At 47.0% G+C, this 19,626-nt stretch overlaps 1 protein-coding gene across 3 annotated transcripts in view; it reads right to left on the bottom strand.

Moving 5' to 3' along the window:
• Ptch1 (patched 1) overlaps positions 1-19,626 on the bottom strand; it is a 64,431-nt gene that overhangs the window by 2,871 nt on the left and 41,934 nt on the right. For all 3 annotated transcript variants that reach the window (XM_029468245.2, XM_029468244.2, XM_029468246.2), the window contains exons 16-23: positions 15,516-15,658; positions 13,313-13,496; positions 11,366-11,646; positions 9,025-9,162; positions 6,854-6,996; positions 3,044-3,143; positions 2,363-2,617; positions 318-861 (exon numbers count right to left, since the gene is read on the bottom strand). In XM_029468245.2, coding sequence (XP_029324105.1) covers positions 319-861; positions 2,363-2,617; positions 3,044-3,143; positions 6,854-6,996; positions 9,025-9,162; positions 11,366-11,646; positions 13,313-13,496; positions 15,516-15,658 — 1,787 coding nt within the window. In that variant the 3' untranslated portion in view covers position 318. The remainder of the gene's footprint in view (positions 1-317; positions 862-2,362; positions 2,618-3,043; positions 3,144-6,853; positions 6,997-9,024; positions 9,163-11,365; positions 11,647-13,312; positions 13,497-15,515; positions 15,659-19,626) is intronic.

The raw sequence follows: 19,626 nt of genomic DNA, 5'->3' as shown, positions 1-19,626 counted from the left end.
CTAGGAGCCCTGAAACTCTGACTGGGGTGCTAAACTTATTTCATCATTTTTTTTTCCACTCTGTAAAGTCATCTGCATGGTTGTTAGAACTCTGCTGTAAGTGCCCAGCAAACAGGTACAAGGTTAAACTATTAAACTGGCATTCTAAGGGATTAATAGCAAAAGAAAAGAGATCCAGTTTAGAACGGTATTGTTACTCTAAGGATGAGTTTGGCCTCATCAGCTTTGCCTTGAGAATAAAAGGTCCCCCAGGGTCTAGTTTGGGCCACTGCTCAGATGGCCCTTGGAAGCACCACGGGGATACCTCTGGCACACACCTCAGTTGGAGCTGCTCCCCCACGGCCTCTCCTCACATTCCACGTCCTGTAGCTCTATGACCTCCACCTTTGAGTCCCTCCTCTCACACCTGACATGAAAAGGCACATGGGGATCCTCAAACACCCCGTGATCAGTCTCAGGGTAGCTCTCATAGCCTGGACAGGGTCCCCCTCGGGGGTTGCGCCCAGGTCCAGGTGGGGGATGCACAGCGACAGTCACAGAAGCGGAAGCCGTCACAGTGGTGATGGGCTGGCAGTAGCTGGGCACAGAGCTGCCCATGGCGGTGGACGTTGGGTTCCGAGGGTTGTGAGAACGGGCCCCGCGGGGCCCTGAGCGGTCCCTATTGCTAGGGCCAGAATGCCCTTCAGTAGAAATTTCAAAAGCGTCTCTGCGCGGTCTGTAGGGGGGTGGCCGCAAGCCTTCTCTAGGGGGATCCCTTCGAGGCTGCTGGCCTTGTCGTCCAGGGGACAAGGAGCCAGAGTCCAGGTGGGGCTGTTGCCGAGGGTTCAAGGGAGGCTGATGTCTGGAGTCCGGATGGACCACCTGCAGAGGAGAGACATTGGTTAACACAGGGAGGTAGGATGGTGGTGACCTTCCACCCACAAAAGAAAACCTATTCCTTTAGAAACCTCCAGGATGTGAATCCTGCCTGCTCCTGCACAGCTGGCTGGAGGCATATAGCCACTGCCCATAGATCCCAACTTACCCTCACAACCAACTGCCCCCAAGCCTAAGTTCTCTGCCTCAAAACTGCCAAGTCCTGGATAGCCAAGAGCCTGGGTGTCTTGGAAATATGCAACCATAAATAGTAGCTTTTAGAAGTATAAGACTCCTGTTTCTGGGTCGTATTAGCATTGTTTTCACCTGTCCCCGGCCCTAAGCCAGGTGTGGCCAGAAGCAAATGTACTGTAAGAGCAGAGTAAAAACTTCCACACAGATAGTTCTGTTAGGCAATACATCTCTGCCTGACTATTAGGAATCTGGTTTCTGGGTCCTCTGTACAAAGCTCGGAGCAACACAGTGGCCACATCAATCAAAAGGACCGTGACCAACTTCAAAGTCGGTGAGCTTGTACCTATTTTTAGGCTCCTGCTGAACAGAACCAGATTCACACTGCAGCTCAGCAGGGCATCGTCACGGGTGTGTGTGTGTGTGTGTGTGTGTGTTGGGGGGGGGGGGAGGTGGACAGAGGACGGGGACACAATTCACTAGCCAGCCCTTCTCTCCTTCAAGGAAGGCTGCTCTAGCCTGGGACTGGAATACACATTTCCTGTAAACATGGTGGGGGCCTCAGGCAAGCCATAGGAGTTTTGGAGTCTTCCTTAAACTCTTCAAGGTGGAGCATCTTGACTGGGAGGGTGGGGGTGCGGGTAAGGAAGGAACCTGTGGACTCCTCACTACCTTCTGGAATTATGTACTCAGGATGTGTCTGAGTACTTTCAATAGATCCCCAGCCATCTACAACAATAAGACCCTGAAGCCACAAAGCTACGGGAAAGTCTTAGATAGTAATTAAAATAACTTTGTGCCAGGGCCACTTAAAGGTACCAGAGAGGAGAGGAAAAGAATAAACGCTTCTCGTGGCGGAATACTACGCTGTTTGGTACATCATCTCCTCACACGTCCTTCTGAAAGGACAGATAGGGTGAAGGGACGAGAGAGGGCAAAAGGAGATAAAGGTGTTAAAGCTGAGTCCATTCTGAATAAGGGTAGGGCTGGGGATGAGCCCCTGGGCTTTGGGAATTCCAGGCAAGCGCTTCACCACTAAACTATGCCTCCCTGTAACAATGCTGGCACTGCCCCGGTTCAGTCCACAAGATTAAAAGGAAACACATCCTACAGTCTACAAAGAATGGAGTGCTGGTGGTTTCCTGCGATTTGACCTGACGTGTACACTTTTTTCTTGCACCCCATCTGTCTACTAGATCTGCTGCTCAGAGTACACAAGAGCCTCCCCCCGAACCTCCTGGCCCACTGCCACAGGACAAATGAATCTTCCCCAATCCCCCCACCCCCACCCCCGCCAACCCCCCAGGTGACTCACAGTGGACCGGGCAAAGACAGGGTTTTCTGTGGCTTCCACAATCACTTGGTGGGCAGGGCCTCCGGTGCCCTGCTGTGCCTCGTATTGCCTGAGCTCCTCACTGATGCCAGACACTGTGGTCTGAGAGCTGTACTCCGAGTCAGAGGAATCAGACCCATTGTTCGTGTGACCAGGAGGCACGGCGAACCGGACGACACTTGGGGGCGGCTCAGGCGAAGGAGTGGGCAGTCGGTTTAGGCCATTGGCTGGAGACACCTGTTGAAGGAGGTTTCCAATTAAAAATGTTACGTTTGTTGACCTGCAGGTCACTTTCAAAGTTCAAAGCCCAGGATTATTGGCCTCGGTGACCTCGCAGGGGAACCCCATACATTAAACTGTATTTACTTCCTGTCTCCCTGCTATCTGGAAGACACTCACGATTCTGGCACAAAAACACTGTGCCAACTTCCAATACCAGAAAAGTCAGACATCGTTTAACTATCTTGTCTGTCCTGTTAAGCCCAAATAGTTATCTAAGGTCGAAAACCTCCCTAAGCTGCCCATCCATTGGTGTAAAACAGTCAAAGGGAAAAGTGAAACAGCCATTGTTAATGGATGTTGATGGAAAAGCGCAGACCATCTGCTAATATGGCAACACCTGAATATCTCAATCCGGGGTGGCATTGGGGGGCAATCACTGACCTCAGGACACGGTCCAAAGAAGGATAAGAGGACAGGCAGCAGAACCAGTCCATTGAGAACCCCCAAGACGGTGAGAATGGCCAGGACGGCAAAGAAGTATCTGGAAGACAAAAGGGATATGGGAACATGTCATCGAGGAAGGAGAGCATTCCATGCCCCCAGGCACCCAAAGGTTATTCTGCACTAAGAGCTCAGCTCAACAAACCCGCTGGGCTAAGAAGTCAACTACGAAACAGTCGTTCAAACTTAGCATAGATTAGTTTGGGATTTTGCTCTTTTTTTTTTATCCTTACAGCTCTGAGGTCTAGATTCCTCCACACCCTGCAGCGTTACTTCATGAAGGGAAGGGGGAAAAATTGTTAATTTGCTGAACTCTCCTGCCTGTAATGTTATTTATGAACGTGTTACACCAACACAGAAATATGGAATGTGAGCTGAATGGCTGAGCACCCTGAAAGTACAGATACAATGCTGGGCGAGGGGCCCCTCTCGAGAACCCAGCAGAAGCAAACAAATGAAGTACAGGGCGTAGAATTTAAACAATTTGGCCCAGGAGGAAAAGCAGCCCACTTCTGCAGGCAGCTAATCCACTGTGAAATGCCCTTGCCTCTTACAGCAGAATCTCTAATTAAGTCTCTAGTGCATCAGGTAAGGCTTTCCCTGGGCTTTCATTAAGCACAACTTTCTGCCTAGAATTTCTCTGGGTTCCAGTTTTACCAAACAGCTCCAATTGCAACCTTTTTAGAACACAGGAACCAGCTTTCTGCAAAGAAAACGCTGCCCATTCTGTGAGAGCCGGGGCATTGTGCGGGGCGAGGGCGCTCCACAATGGCAGGGCTGCTCTGCAGGCCAATCTTTTGTTGAACAATTTAGCATCTTTGAATACTCTTGTTTTGCGTCAGCCAATTCAAACATAAAGGCTGAAGCACCATGGTAGAAGAGGGAGAGTGAACAGCGAGTTCTGCGTTCCCACCATTGAGGGCTAAAGGTCTGGGATCCTTCAAGAATACCAAGGTAAACCTGTCAGCCAGGGCCCGCCTCTGGTCAGCACTCTGCACAGCTGGAGGGCGCACACTCCACGCAAGGATGCTTTTCTGGAACTAATGATTTCTAGGGCTTTGATGGAAAGGTGGGGGCTGGGGGCTGGGGTTAGGATGTCCTGGAAAGAGAGAGGGAAGTCTAGATATCTATCTGTTAATGGTCCCCTGGATCATAAAACTGAACAGCTACCCTACAATGCCATGTCTATGCATGTTTTGACATTAGATGAAAGGAGAGAGAATCCCTATAAAAATACAAATACCTTACAGCTATTGTAAACACTAAAACCTGCTGAGTTGCATTAGTAAAAGCCCAAGCCGCCAATGTCTTGCTCTAACATAAACTGTGGAACTTTTGGTGGAGGCGTATATCAACGGCAGGCATTAAGACATTTGCATCCCATCCATCTAGCTACAACATAAACAGACCAATTAGATTTCTGACGGCTTCATGTATACAGAGTCTGCTCATTTATTCAGCTCCAGTGAGGACTTGATCCACCCTATTTTAGAAAATGGGAAGCCCTTCTAAGTGCCTGAAACAGAAACCATGATATCTCTGGGAGGGAATGAGCAGGCCCAGCTAGGACAGGATGAGGGGTTAGGTTGTGTTCCTTAGTATCCTTTGTAAACCCGTGCACCAGCTCCTCAGCTGACTTGACCTGCAAGGTCTCCGCACACCCAACTTTCTCTTGGCTTTGAACTGCTTGGAGAGAACTGTATCTCCCAATCCCTGCGGGCTATAAGCCACAAAGCAGAGATGGGTTTCCTGCTACCTGCCAGTAATCACAAAAAAAGGCACCTGTGAGGCCAGCATTACCTTTGTGTTGACAGAGCCAAGAGACGACACCTATTCAGTCTCATTTGGCATTGGGCATTCATACCATTAAGACAAAGCTAGTATCTGTGTAAGAGTGTGTGGGAGAAACAAACACCAAATCAACACTTTAAAACAAAATAATCCCAAACTAGGATCTAAGAGCAACTATCTCAATGGTATTTGGCAAATGAGAATCTAATGAGTGGTTCTTACCAATAGGCTGTGTGAATACTAGCATGCTCAGGCTCACCTGGGAGCTGTCTGGAAAGGCCTCCATCAATATGTACCTTAATAGCCCCAGATGAGGAGGGAGCATATTATATAGGAGTTCTGGTTTACACTGAAATGGAGTCAATCTCTGCCTACTCTACTCTCAGTGAGCCCACCATGCCCTCTATCAGAAAGACTGACATGCCAGAAACTTGGCAATGCCTCAAGGCTGGTCAATGAACTCACACCCTTTCTTTTTCCTCCTCTGCTCGTGGGGACTGAATTCACTTGTTCCATGCATTCAGCTAAAACTTCTAGCTAAAAATCCTTTTTTTTATTTGAAAATGTGAACTTACCCTACTTGGCCAGCCTGTGTGTACACACATGTAAAGCTTGATTAGTGCCAGATGTGGTAGCACATGCCTATAATTTTAGCACTTAGAAGGCTGAGGAGGGACTACCAGCAACTCAAAGCTGTTCTCTGTTATGGGAGTTTGAGGCAAGCCTGGGCTACATGAGACCTGTCTTGTAAACAAACAAACAAACAAACCCCCAAACACCCAACCCCTTAAAAAGTATTTTCTTGTCTTCTTCACACTTTCCTGCTTTTTAAATTTTTTTTTTTTTTTTGGTTTTTGGTTTTTCGAGACAGGGTTTCTCTGTGTAGGCTGTCCTGGAATTCACCAGGCCTGGACTTTCCTGCTTTTTAATAGACACTAGTGCTTTTCCTAAAAAGTAGCCTGAAGAGTAGCCAGAAGGCACAGGAGTTCTAGCCCCACCAGGGAAGCGCAGAGTGATCCTGTTTCAAAGAGTACCAATAAAAGCAAAACTAAACAATGCTACCAAGAACAGCCTGATTGGGTCATCTCTCCAGACATGGAGCATCCTACACAGCCTCTTCTATTCTAAAGACATACTAGTATCTTAAAACGATGGCTTTTCCTCCCCAGTGGATCATGGTTTTAATCAGTAGTCACCCAGGGAAGCCAACATTGCCTTAGAGTTCTTTCTTTCTTGGGCGGTTAAAGAGTTTCCAAAATGAAAAATCACTGTCCTTTACTTTGCAAAGTCAGCATCTTACCCAAAGGAACAAAATCTGGCCAAGAGGAGTACACAGGCCAAGCTTAGAGTCTCTAAATTTGACCCTGCAGTCAGGTATCCAGCATTTATGAAGCCTCAGAAGGGACCCAAACACAAAATCTGGGTACAATGTATCATTTCCTATGTGTACTTAGAGCTAGGTGACCATATTGGAGGTAGACAACGTTTTCTTTCTGCCTTGCTTTAAGGCAGGCTCTTAAGTATCCCTGACTATCCTCAAATTCAATATAGCCAAGGATTGGGATTACAGAGATAAGCCACCTGCACTTGCTTCACATGATACTGGAGATGGGATCCAAGGGTTCACGCATACCTAGCACCCCAATGGGCTTCACACATACCTAGCACCTCAAAGGGGTACATCTCCGTTCCCTCCACAGTTCTGAAGGAGAGGGGCCTAAAGCTGATCATCACTAATTACCAGAAGCCAAAGTCATCTCTCTGTAGATGTTTGCAACTGTAATCTCAACACATGCTCTTTCAAGCTGTGGAGTTGCCTCTACTCTAACCCAAGAGACTGCTAGACCAAGATGCCTATAAGAGACAGGCTGAGATGCACCCCCTACCAGACAGAAAAGGAATAAGCCACAAAGATAACAACGATTTTTGTATCAAGCCTCCTCTCCCATTTCTGCTTACCTGACAATGAAATCAAATTCGGACCCTGCAAGCATCAGTACACCCAGCAGAGTGGACACAGCACCGTCCAGAACGGGAGCGAACATGTGCTCCAGAGCGAGCATAGCCCTGTGGTTCTTGTCCCCAATGGCTGTCAGAAAGGCCTGAACAAAGGAGAAAATTGACACGGTCACATTGTAGGTGTGGTAAAGTGCTCAGCTGTGTCTATACTTGGGTTTTGTTGATTTCTCTTATGTCCCTTAGACTGTTCTCAAACTCACTACTGTACAAGAATGACCTTGAGCCGAAGCCTCCTTGTTCTATTTCTGGAGGGCCGACGTTGACAGGTGTGCACTACTATGCCTGGTTTTCTGTGGTGCTGAGGATAGATCCCAGGGCATCCTGCAGACTAGGCAAGCACATTGCCACCTTACCTATAGCCCAGCCCCTACCCTACAAGTTAAGTAAGTCTTAAGTTTCTGTAGGTGGACAGAGTCATCTCAAAGAGACTTCTCTATCATTAAGGAAAAAAAAAATCATCCAAAATATAGCAATAAAGCCAAAAGGATGACTGACTTTTTAATGTCACAATAAAACATCATTTATCAGGTCTTCTGAAAATAAGAGTGTGTATAGGTGTTTTGCTCGTATGTATATGCATACGTCTGTTCACCATGTGCTTGCCTGGGGCCCACAGGAGATAAGAGGGCCTTAGATCTACTGGAGCTGGAGTAGAAGGTGGTTTTGAGCTTATGCTAGCTAGCCAAGCCCTCTACCAATGAGCTTACATTCTAGCCTCACCTCTGGTGGAGATATTAGACACTGCATCTGCCTTTTCTTCCCCCAAAATCTATGTTCAACAGTCTACTGCTTAGCTCCTACAATGTTTATTTGGTCTCACTGGATCTGGATTCATTACAATGCCCTGTTCATAGTACTGAGCCATAGTTAATGATAATGCATATTTTGAACAAAACCCAAAGCATGGTGGTCCAGGCTTATAATCCCAACAGGCAGATCTCTGGACTTTGCCCATCTAGTCAGCCTAACCTACTTAGTGTGCTCCAGGCCAGTAAGAGAATCTGTACAAAAAAAAAAAAAAAAAAAAAAAAAAAACCCAAGGCAAATGGTGCCTCAGTAACAGTATCTGTTACTTTCCAGTCTCCACCCACAGGCATCGCACTCGGGTGCTTGCAGACGCATGCGCAACTCCCATACACGGACACGTCTGAGATACTGTTTCTAACTCATCATCTTACTAAAAGCTTCAGAACATGTTCTGTACATCCACAGCCACAGCTGGTGAGAGTGGCGACAGCTCTGAGAGGCTACAGAATGCACATACAGTGTGCTATACCCAAAGCACAATGCTGGAAAGGCAATGGTAACACCCCTTGGTTCAGGCGCAACTTGGGCCTTCCAAACACTATCATTTATTCAGTCAATACTCTTTTATCAAATGCCTGTTAACAGCCCTGGGTACTTAACACTGTGAGTACATCTGTCGGCAGAACACAATGCTACAAGGTTTTTAAGTAGTTTTCTCAGTGTGTAAAACAACCAGCTCATCTTTTGGATTCTAGACTCTCTTTCCAGTTAACTTCTTCCAACAACCAGGCAGTATATATATAGAGAGGGGCCTACATCCTGGTGAAACCATCCCTGGTTTTCTCGTTTTCTGCCACCATGGATGCATGCAGAAGCTGGGAGGTCCACAGAGCTGGGTGGGCTGGGGTGGAAGAGCAGGCTCTTCAGGGCTGTGCACCCGAGCTTTCATTCACAAGCCTGAGGGTATTTCTGTGGCTGCCAGCTACTTCACCCTCAATTATGCTATCCCCACCAAGCCTCTGAGGGAGGTCTTGCTTTATCCTCACTTTATGACTATATTTAAGAGTGTGGATGTTTGCCTAAACACATAGAATGTCCTGGGACAATGGTGACAACTTTGGAACTGAGTGCTGTTAGTCACAAACCAACACCTTTGTGCAGAGGCCCTTGCGGCAGGCTTCTCTAATACACTGCAGTGTGTGCAACACGGTCCTTCTTACCCCACCCCTGTCTCCCATCAGAAACATTTGAAACCTCCTTGGGAAAACTGTGCTTGAAGCTATCCCTGTGACTTATGGAAACGAGAGACCCAGATTCCTCTACTCTGTCAGTGTGAGCCAGTTTCTCCGAAGGACCTCCCATACCAAAGCCACGTGGACGGTGAACTCCACTCCGATGCCAACAGATGCAATCAGGATGACCACAGGCACAGCACTCAGCTTAATCCCAATGAGGCCCATCATGCCAAAGAGCTCAACGGTCATCAGAGCCAGGACCATGACCTTGAAGGAGGAGCACACAATTAGTAAGTCAGATCAAGGCATGCTAGAGTGTCAACCAGTACAGATTCAAAGTCCTGATGTGGCCTCATTTGGGGGTTTTAGGTGGGCAACAATGTACCTGTCACCTAAATACTATGTAAAGGACTAACTTCCTTACACTCCAATTTTCTGTGTGAATGAAGATATTTGGACAACTTATTGTCATGCTAAAAAAAGGTCAAAAACAGTGTTTGTGAGGGCAAAGTTTATCGTGTGTGTGTGTGTGTGTGTGTGTGTGTGTGTGTATGTGCATGGATGCATGCATTTGTGTGTACGGATGTTGGGCATGCATATGTGAGTGTGTGAGTGTATCTGTATGGTGTATGTATCTGTATGGGCGTGTGTCTGTGTGTTTTATGAGTGTGTATGGATGTGTGTGTATGTGTACTGGGTGTGTGCGCGCATACATGTATGCACACATTCTAGAAGTCAAGCCTAGGGGTTGTTCTCAGCAGCCTCCTTGTTGTTGAGAAAGGTTCTCTCATTGAGACCTGAAGCTCACTGGCTAGGCTAGCTGGTCAGGCACCCTCATGTTTCTGTCTCCCAGTCTCACTGCACCACACCTAATACCACACAGCTTGGTGCAGCAAGTACTTTAATGGCTGAGCTATCTACAAGTTCAGTAAATAATCTTTGCAAGTTATTTTTCTAATATTCCTAGGCTAGAAAAGGAAAAAAATAAAGGGACCACACACTGGAGGCATCTGAGGAATTGTACTCTCATAGGGTACAGCTTTTTCCCTGTTACCATTCCATCAGCCACACAGCATATACTTACAATGTAGTAAGTATTAGAAGTTACTAGAGATAATTCAGAGTATACAGCAGAATGTGCAAAGTTACATGCAGTATGATGCTGCTTGGGCCTCAGGAGGACTCTGATACACAGGGGTCCTAATACCTAGGACAACTGTGGCTCATAACAAAGCTATTTTTAACCTTAAGCAACAGAAAGTCCTTTAACCCCTTGGGTTCATTCTGCAGTATATTTTACTGTTAAAGGTGATAGGATAGGTTGAGTAAAGGTCTTTGTAGGTAAAGAAGTTGTGCTTAGGTTGGAGAGCCTACAGACCAAAGGAAGAGACTGGAGAGTGGGGTAGGCCACTGCAGGTCATGTGTCAGGTTCCAGGGCCTCTGTGCTTTGAAGAGATGGGGAGCAACAAGAATCGACAGAGCAGACCCTCAGGGTTAAGCAAAGGCTTCGAAGAACCTTTCAATTTTCAAAAGGATGTGTGGAGGAATGGTAAAAAAAAATCTACAAGGTAGACTTTGGAGTTTTTTATGCCAAGGAGGAGAAAACTGTTTCATAATCTAAGAGGTGTTCATTGTGAATCTCCTTCACTCTCACCACATGGAGGAATAAAAGAAAATGATCTCTCCTGCATGGGGATAGGACAGTAGGTGGTGGCAGAGGTCGGGAGAAACAGTTAAAGATGGATACTATCCACAGCTTAAGTGCTGTGAAGAGTCTGCAGACTAAACATTTACCTTTAATGTACCTGCTGCCAGACTCGGCACAGAAACAAAACCTGTTTTTATAATTCTGGCATTTTTAAAGGCTATACAATGGTTCACGGAGCTTAAGCAATGCCAGGATTTCAGACTCTACACAGACTCACTTCAGATCTGAGGGTGATTTGGAGAAAAGTTGCCCCAAACTGGCTGTGAGTGGCAGTTCACCATTTTCCCTAGGAGTTCCACAGTACTGGCAGCACAAAGCCCAAGTGTCATCCTCCCCTGCCCTGCACTAACTTCTGTACAAACTTCTCTATGCGTGCTTCCACATCACACACAGAAGAACTTTCTGGGATGAGGGCACACAATGAGACTTTAGAATTAGAAAATTATTTATACTTTGGTTATTTTTAACTCATTAAATTTTCAGCACTTTTATGCAGCTTGCTTACAAAGCCTCCGCTCGCCCCCTTTCCTGCCCCTGGGGCCCCTGTGCACTTCTTTTAATGCTGTGTGAGAAGGACACAGATTCTGGAGTTAGAAGGATCCCCATGAACCTCACCACCTCAAGTAGAATAAATATCTTACAGATGATGCAATCCATACCCTCCTCCTCCAAAAGCCCAGACATAAACAAAACTTCCCGGCTGCAGCAAGAGCTGTGTTGAAAGGAATCTGACTTCCATAAAGACCCTTGTAATAAACTCACAATGATCCCGGCCGTCCAGGGGTTCAGGAGGAAGACTGCGCACACTAGAAACGTGCAGGCCAGCACCACGCTGATGGATAGCAGCAGCCAGTGGCGCAGGCTGATGTATTGCTCCCAGAACAGGAAGGGGTAGCCATTGGGGTAGCTGGACAATCCCAGGCTCGTATAGTTGTTACAGATGACTCTCACTTTTTCTATGGCTTCCACAAAGTCTGAGGTGTCTCGTAGGCCGTTGAGGTAGAAAGGGAACTGAGCATACTCGATGGGCTCTGCTGCTGGGACTGGAGAGAGAAGAAGTGAGGTAAGCTGGGGACTCCGGTGAAGACAGACACTGGGTGTGAGAGAGAAGAGAACTTCTCAAAAGTCCAGGAAAAGAACAAACAATAAATGATTCTGGGCCTTTACAATATTCCCTGTCAGTTTAAAATTTCTCAGTGTGTGTGTGTATGTGCGTGTGCGCGCGTGCACACACACGTGTGTTCAGGCACACACGTGGAGGTCAGAGGACAATCTGAGATGTCAATCTTTTCCTAACTCCCTGTAAAAAGTGTCTTGCTGTTTGCTGCTGCATATTTGAGGCTAGCTGGCTCTGGAATCCCAGGAACATTTCCCACCCCCACCCCCCCTTTCTCCTTTTGCCATGTGCACTGGGGTTACCAATATGCTACCACACCCAGCTTCATGTGGGTTCTGGAAATTCAAATCCAGTCCTCATGCTTGTGTGGTTAGCGCATTGAGCCACCTCTTCAGCCTTTGATTTTTATTTGGTAGTGGCGGGGGTGGGGGGTGGGGGGTGCGTGGGGAGGGGGGGTACGAGTTGGGTGGGCAGAGGAAGGCCTCTATGATCTGCTATGATATGCTTTTTTTTTTTTCCCTTAATGCTTTGGTTTTATTATCCCCAAAGCAAATACCATTTGTGAGGTCTAAATGCCATGAGACTTAAAAAGTTGAAAATGCTTTTTTGTCCCTACATCAATCTGTTCTCCTTGACCAAAATAATCCCAGAGTCATGCCTTGCAGAAAAAAAAAAAAAATGCTACCCTTTCTTGTCCTTTAGTGACCTAGCAACTTGAACCTTCTCTGTTTCTCTAATGCAATGCTAAGTCTTCAGCAACAGGGGAAGGCATCCTCACACAACAAGCATTTAGTTACTGCCCTTGTGTGTTCCACACCCTTTGGGGCCATTCAGTTGACTTGCTAAACATGATTTGCCCTATTATAATCTCAACTATAAATTTTCATTAAGACAAGCCTTGGCTGCTTGCCACCAGGCTCTGGGGTTTAGGTACAGGGGAGTTCAGACCGCTGCCTGCCCTGGTTGCAAAAGGGACCCGTCTTCTTTCTCATGTCTTCTCTTGGCCCAATATCCAAAGCATATGCTGCTACTAACATCTCTAACGTAAATGCAAATTAAATCCACACAGAGCCACCTTTCAAACCCCAGGCTTAGAGGTGAAGGGAGGGAAGAGGAGAGCACGGATGTATACAGACTTTTCCTCTCCAGTTTAAACAGCTCTGACAGAGCACAGGTGCTTGGTGGCTTATAGAAATGACCCAACATGCCAAAAATCCCTTCAACACCACAGTTGACAAAGTTAAGATAAACATACAATCCCTAGCGATAAAACTCGGCCATAGTAAAATAACACTCGATGTGGAGGTGTCTTCAGCTTTCACACAGAACAGCTGGCATCAGGAGAAATGCCTGGAGTTAGAGCTGCAAAAGGGGGTTAGAAACACTCACTTCTCAATGTGAGAGCGCAGGGCTGTGTTCCATTACACACCCTCATCTGTCTCCCAGAGTTTTAAACCAAAAGAAATATATTGTTCTATTTACACTTTTGAACCCTGGGTAGTGTCAACGGATGAGGCTGTTGCTGAGCTCCAGGCAGTGACTGAAGGAGCCTCTAAGAGCTCCCAGCCTCTCAGGATGGGAGTGCTACTTACTTCTCAGCCTGGTCTCTGGCATGTAGTCGGCTTTGTCATGGACCCACTCTGGCCGGTGAGGCCGGATGTTGGCCTGGGAGGCAGCGTAAGCTACAGGGTCGTTGCTGACCCAAGCGGTCAGGTAGATGTAGAAAGCGCTCGGATTAATGATGCCATCTGCGTCCACCAGACGCTGTTTAGTCAACTACAAAACGGAAAGAACAGAGGTCATTCAGGGCAGGCTATGGGGTAAACACACTCCTGCTGGGAGAGCAAGGCTTTATACCCACATTTCCAACAAACAGTAGAATACCCATGCCTCCACAGTGCCCCAGTCCCACAAGAATACCTTTGATGTCTTTCAAAATACACTTATTGGGGGATGCAATCACCAGTGTGTTTACAGCAAACACACGGTTCCGCAGATGGCCCAGGAATTGGCTGAACCAATTAAATCTGAATGCTAAAAAAGACTGTCTGCAGCCAAGGCGGGGAATGAACAATCTGGAAAAACATATTTATAGGAGGGGCAGGGGGGAAACCTGGCAAGCATCCCTATCCACGTCTGTGTGCAGTTAACCTCTGTTGTTAACACTGAAGGAAATACCACCCAGTAAATGGAGGGAGCTATAAAATAAAACAGCATCTGTATAAATTTTGCTAACACAGCCTCTGATGACCTGTGTATTCAAAAAAAAAAAACCATTGCCAGAACAGGAAAACAAAGATGCAAAGCCAGGGAGGGCCCTTCTGAGGAATATTACTTCTGCACCTTAGTCAGATTCAGTGGCCACATCTGCTCCCTCTACAGTAGGTCTCGTGGGCTTTGCTTGGGTCAAAGACACTATGAGACACAGTGTGGATTATATATATGGTAGATACATCAAAAAAATTTCCTGTTTACTTTAGACCCAGGCCTCCTTCCAACGTTTGGTCTTTCTTAACGAACACCAGTGACAGGAGTTCAGAGAGAAAAGAGTGGGGGAATAAAGAGCGTGGAAGAGACCGGGCGGGGCAGGGGGTGGGGGAGAGACAGGCGGAGTAGACTGCAGGGATCTGGATTCAATTAATCCACGGGATCTCTAACAACTGTAGGTCCTCAGACTGTCTCTGGAATTACATAGCACAGCTCCTGGCCTCTACGCATGCAGCGTGCTCTTCTTTCCCCCAGGAGAGGAAATGATACCTCAGTGCCTGGACCCCACCACAGGCGTCCCACAGATTCCCTGATCTCTAACTCCAATTCAGTCCGTCCCTGCTATCCTCTCAGGCAGGCTGGTCTGCCGTACCCTTGTCAGGCCCGACAGCTCATTGCACGCCACTATAAAGCATCAAACTTCATGCTTCACAATGACTCTGAACAATGAACTTTGTAAATCTGTCACCTTTAGTGCCAGCAAAAAGGAGAGAGGACAACATGCAGGGCTGACAAGGAGATCATTAACGAGATGTTTTCTGCCTGAGGATAGGAAAGTAAACTACCAAGAGCAAACTACCAAGAGGCCTGGGACTCACCCCAAATCCAGGGTGCAAACGCAACCCCTGAGGAAACCAAACGGGATGTGCTAGAATCCAAGTGCTTTGAATACAAGATACTATCCAAAAGAACAGCTTTCAACATACTGTGGAGTGGGCCGCATGGGGAGGTTACATGCTTCTATGCGTGCTTATGTTTGCTATATTCAGGAGCAGGTAGCTGCCCACACCTACACTCAGCATCTACTGCTGAGGCCAAGCTGACCCCAGAAAGCATTAAATAACAAATCCATCCTCAACCTCTAGTGACTTCGCTCATCTTCTAAGCCACCCACCTACCCAACCTCTGTTCAAATGATTGCTCCCCAACAAATCCACCATCCCATGTCCGAATATAACTGAGACCACTATACTAATGTATTTTCATATAACACATATTTCAGTGTTAAACTCTGAAAGCCCAGTATGGGATGGTGCTTCCCACCACTGGGAAAAGCCCGCAGCGTTAACAACACTGTATTTTGCCCATTGTTAGAGGCAACACCTGTCTGTCCCCTCCTCTTGCTTGACAGGCAGGGAAAGGGAAGTTTTCTGGCTAGCTCAGAGCCAGTTCAAGCTTCTCCCTATCACTTCCTATCACTTCAGGTCCTCATGGGACACAAGGTGGGATTATACACTGCCAGCCCTACTCCATGGGTCAGCTGCCTAGACGTAATAACTGTTCAGTGTCCTGAAACATCGTGAATACCTGACTAATGTCGATGGGCTTGTCTCGGCTGCCAGTCTGCACCAGGAGTTTGTAAGCGAGGACCCCGTCATCTGATCCATTTTTATAATTGTTTGGCATGATCCTCCCAGTTTCCCAGTCACTGTCAAATGCATCCTGAAGTCCTAGAAACAGAAACATGTGCAACACATTAAAACCTGGCCTGAGAGCCTTGGTCCAGAGGGATTAGGCTGAGGACAGGAGGCAGGGCAGGGGACTTGTCTGCAGTTTTCTCTCACTTAAGGAAGGACTCCTGATCTGCTAGTGAATGAACTGTGGTGCTAATCAAAAGATGCTCAGAGGGAAGAATAAAACACACACACTTTACTTAAACTAAGGAACGAAAGCCCAGGAACAAGACAGACAGACGGCTTAGAGCTGGCTGTTCTTCCAGTGGATCCAAGTTCAGATCCCAGAATCCATTCTGGAGGGCACACAACTGCCTGCAACAACAACTCTAGAGGTAACTCTCTCTTTTGGTCTCTATGGGCACATAACACACACACACACACACACACACACACAGCTTTTAAAGGAAACACACAAAAAGAAGAAAAGGAGAGGAGGGCACGGCAGTTCATGACTTTAATTGCAGAACTGAGGAAGCAGAGGCAGGCAGATCTGTGAGTTCCAGGACAGCCATGGCTGTATAGAGAAACCCTGTCTTCTCCAAAAGAAAGAAAAGAAAGGAAGGAAGACTGAATGAGAGAGTGGGAAAGGGGGGGAGAGAGGTCTCATTATGTATCTCTGCTGGGCCTACCACCTTGACTTCACTATGTAGATCAGGCAAGCTTGGAACTAACAGAAATCCACCTGCCTCCCAAGTGCCAGGTTGGCCTGCCCCTCCTCCCCCTTCTTCCTGACTAATTTTAGCAAGAGAAAGCAAGGGGGAGAAGACACATACCATACCCATTAACCATTTCACGCCACACAGGGAGATATGTCAGGAGTTCCTCACCAAGACCAGAAAATCTACCCCAAGCAGTGAAATCACATTCAAGCTCCCAACTTGGCTGCCCCTGGAGCCAGGGCGAGGGAACACAGCTCTGTCAATCCGATCCATCTGTTTGACTTGTGCAGCTAATACAAGCTGTGGGATCTGCTGCCAGGTCGTGTAAAGATCGCAGCCAGCACCTATTCACTCTCCTCCCGTTCTCTTCCTCCCTGCTACCCTTCCTTCTGAGTGGAGGGCTGTGTGGAGGAGAGGAAGCACAAGGAAATACCTCACAGGGGAAATTTGGATCAGTTTGAGAACAGGAAGCCACAGGCCGACACAGGGAGGCTCTGTGGGGCTCTGTGAGAACAGATGACAAACCGCAAGCCCTGGGCGGGAAAGAGTGAGCCTTCTGGGCTTGGGGGATGGGCGAGCCCACCAGCTCACCACACACAGCTGGGCTTGGCCGCTGTAATCAAAACCATCATTACAGACCTGACAGTTTGGCTACAGCTGTAAAGAGGTAAGCATGCTGGAAGAGAAGACAGGGCCCTGGTGACCCAGACTTGGAGCTGAGCACTGCCTGGGGGGTACTCTCCCCAAACCCCCCCCCCCAGCCTCACTGAACACCAGACACCTCCCAAGTAGACCCCCCAAGTCCCAGCTGCTCAAGAGACCCCCTGCGGCAGACACACATCTACTCAGATACATTTTACTCCCTTTCAGGACTTGCCTGAGGGCACTTCAGAAATTAAAACAAACTAAACAACAACAACAAAATACACGGTCTGTGAATGCTTAGCACAGTGAGGTGTTTGGGAATAGAGAGAGGGGAGAGTTGGAGCAGCCTTTTTTTAACAAAAGCCTCCCTCCAGCATTGTTATGCAGTGGGCTTTGTTTTTAGGAAGTAGGCTGGGTCACCCACAGGCCCTGGGCAGAGGGACCACCAGGGTGGCAATCTCTCCCACAGCTTTTCACAGGTTTGCACAGAGAGGCAGCACTAAGCTATGCAGATGTTATTTTAAGACCCAAAGCTCTTCCCCACTCCCACTCTGGAAAAAAAAAAATAAACAGAGAAGGACAACCAGTCCCCCAACCCCCTACAAGAATCCTGGTCTGTTTTCCAAGCAAGGAGAGAGGAGAGCTTTTATTACTTCAGACTTAGGTGGTCCTCTTGGCTCTAGGTAGTCAGCCTTCAGCTGCTTACCTCCTGAGAGAACCAATCATGATTCCCATTTTACAGATGAAAGGACTGAGCCTGGTGACAAGTCACAGCTAAGCTTTGAGCCCAGGCAGCCTAAGGCCAGCCATACTCCACGTGTATTACTTAGAGTGGGTTTTCACAAGTACAGTGTGCTGTTAGAAGTAATTGCAAAATACATGGAAAATACCAGAATCTTAGCAGCATCTGGTGTCAAAGCAGGTAACGGAGAGTATATTTGCAAAGGTATAGTCACAGAGACTTCTGCAATACCTAGGGATCTGTGCATGTGCCCTGCCACCAACTTAGAATGAATTTCCTACAATGCTAGCCCTAATGTGCTCTCCAGCTATGGTCATCAACAGTAAAGTTCTTTCAGGGCCCCTTTAGTATTTTCTGACTGACCACTGAAAATCTGAACTTCCACAGGCTGTACACCAAACACTTGCCCCTTGGCTGACATTTACATTCCGACAGTTTACTGCAAACCCTTACATTTCAGCTGCAGTTCTTTAACTAGAAACACTTTACACGGAAAATTATTTTGAGTCTAGGCTAAAGGAAACTACCCAAATATATAAGCTCCTAGAGATGAAATAAATAATAATGTATTTTGTTCATGTAAGTCAGTGTGAATAAAAAATGAACACCCCCCCTGTACATGAAGCAATTAGATTTCATCTCCAACTTTACCACAGATGTCCTGAGAGCTCGAGATATTATTTCTCAAAGGGAGAGTGCTGTCCTGGGTTCTAACCCAGGGCTGACTTTCAAAATGGCCTGTATTAGCCATTAAATATGTTTTAGGACTGAGAAAAAAATCAAAGTAACTACTGGAGTGTTGACAGACACCAGTGAGCTGGCAAAGTTTAACAGGCTTCAAAAGCATACACAAGAATTTGGAAGAAATGTTCAAAGACCCAAGTAACCAACCACTCAGAAGGTCTAAATAATGCCTCTGCAGGCTAGAGCCCTGGTGTCTGTGACCAGTGCTCTGTAGGACCCTGAAGGCATTACAGCCCCAGGGCTGCAAGGTATCCTGCCATCTTAGCATGCATGGGCACAACAGTCTGGGGCTGGGTGTTGTTTGCTTAGCAGCCACAATGTAGTTCAAAAATATCTATGCATCTGAATGATTTGGGTCTTCATATGCTTACCCTTCTCAACCTTGGCCTACCTCACCAAAGGGAAGACACTTGGAGGGAGCATTCTACAACACCCTCCTCCACTCAGCACAGCAGATTTCTTTGTCATTGGTGGCAAGTTATTTGCATGTCTTTGGAGAAAGTTGGGGTGGGGTGGGGTGGGGTGGGGACTGGAGACTCTCTCAACTGTTTGGCTCTTTGTTAATTCACTACTTAAAAAACAATGCCTTGTGAACCAAGAGTAAGAAACTAAAAAGTCAAGGGAATTCAAGTTAATCTCCTGGGTAAAGTTGTGCTTTCTCCACCATCCCCCAAAGTTGGACCAGGCACACAGGTATGGGCAAATTCTAGTCACTGCTCAACACCAATTCCTGTCAAATCAAGTTGTTTATCGCCTAATGCAAACTCAAAGGGAAAGGGGCTGTCTTAAGACAAAAAGGGGGCCACTTAAATATGTGTTTAAACAAGCCTAATTAAGTGGGAAATTAAGACAGCCACTGGGATAATCTAAGCCAACAAATACTGGAGTCAGAATTATTTGGGTACTCCAATAAGAGCAATTTTGCTTGAATTGTGTGGATAATGGTCCTGATTGTCTACTGTTATTTGCGCATGTCAACATGAACAGATGTTTTGGGAACCACTGAACGCCATTCGTATTCAGTCAGTGTGAAGTTACAAGCAAATTCAGACCGTCTTATAGCGTTCCCCTGCCGACTACTATTTCCTAGAGATGTGTCTAGGATGGTAAAAGGTGCTTGTCACCAAACCAGAGGAGTTTGATCGGCAGGACCAACATGGTGGAAAGAGGAC

This window comes from Mus caroli, unplaced genomic scaffold, assembly GCF_978045245.1.
Source record: "Mus caroli unplaced genomic scaffold, Mus_caroli_1 scaffold_15, whole genome shotgun sequence".
NCBI classification, from domain to species: domain Eukaryota; kingdom Metazoa; phylum Chordata; class Mammalia; order Rodentia; family Muridae; genus Mus; species Mus caroli.
This window is presented reverse-complemented; position numbering and strand designations above follow the sequence as displayed.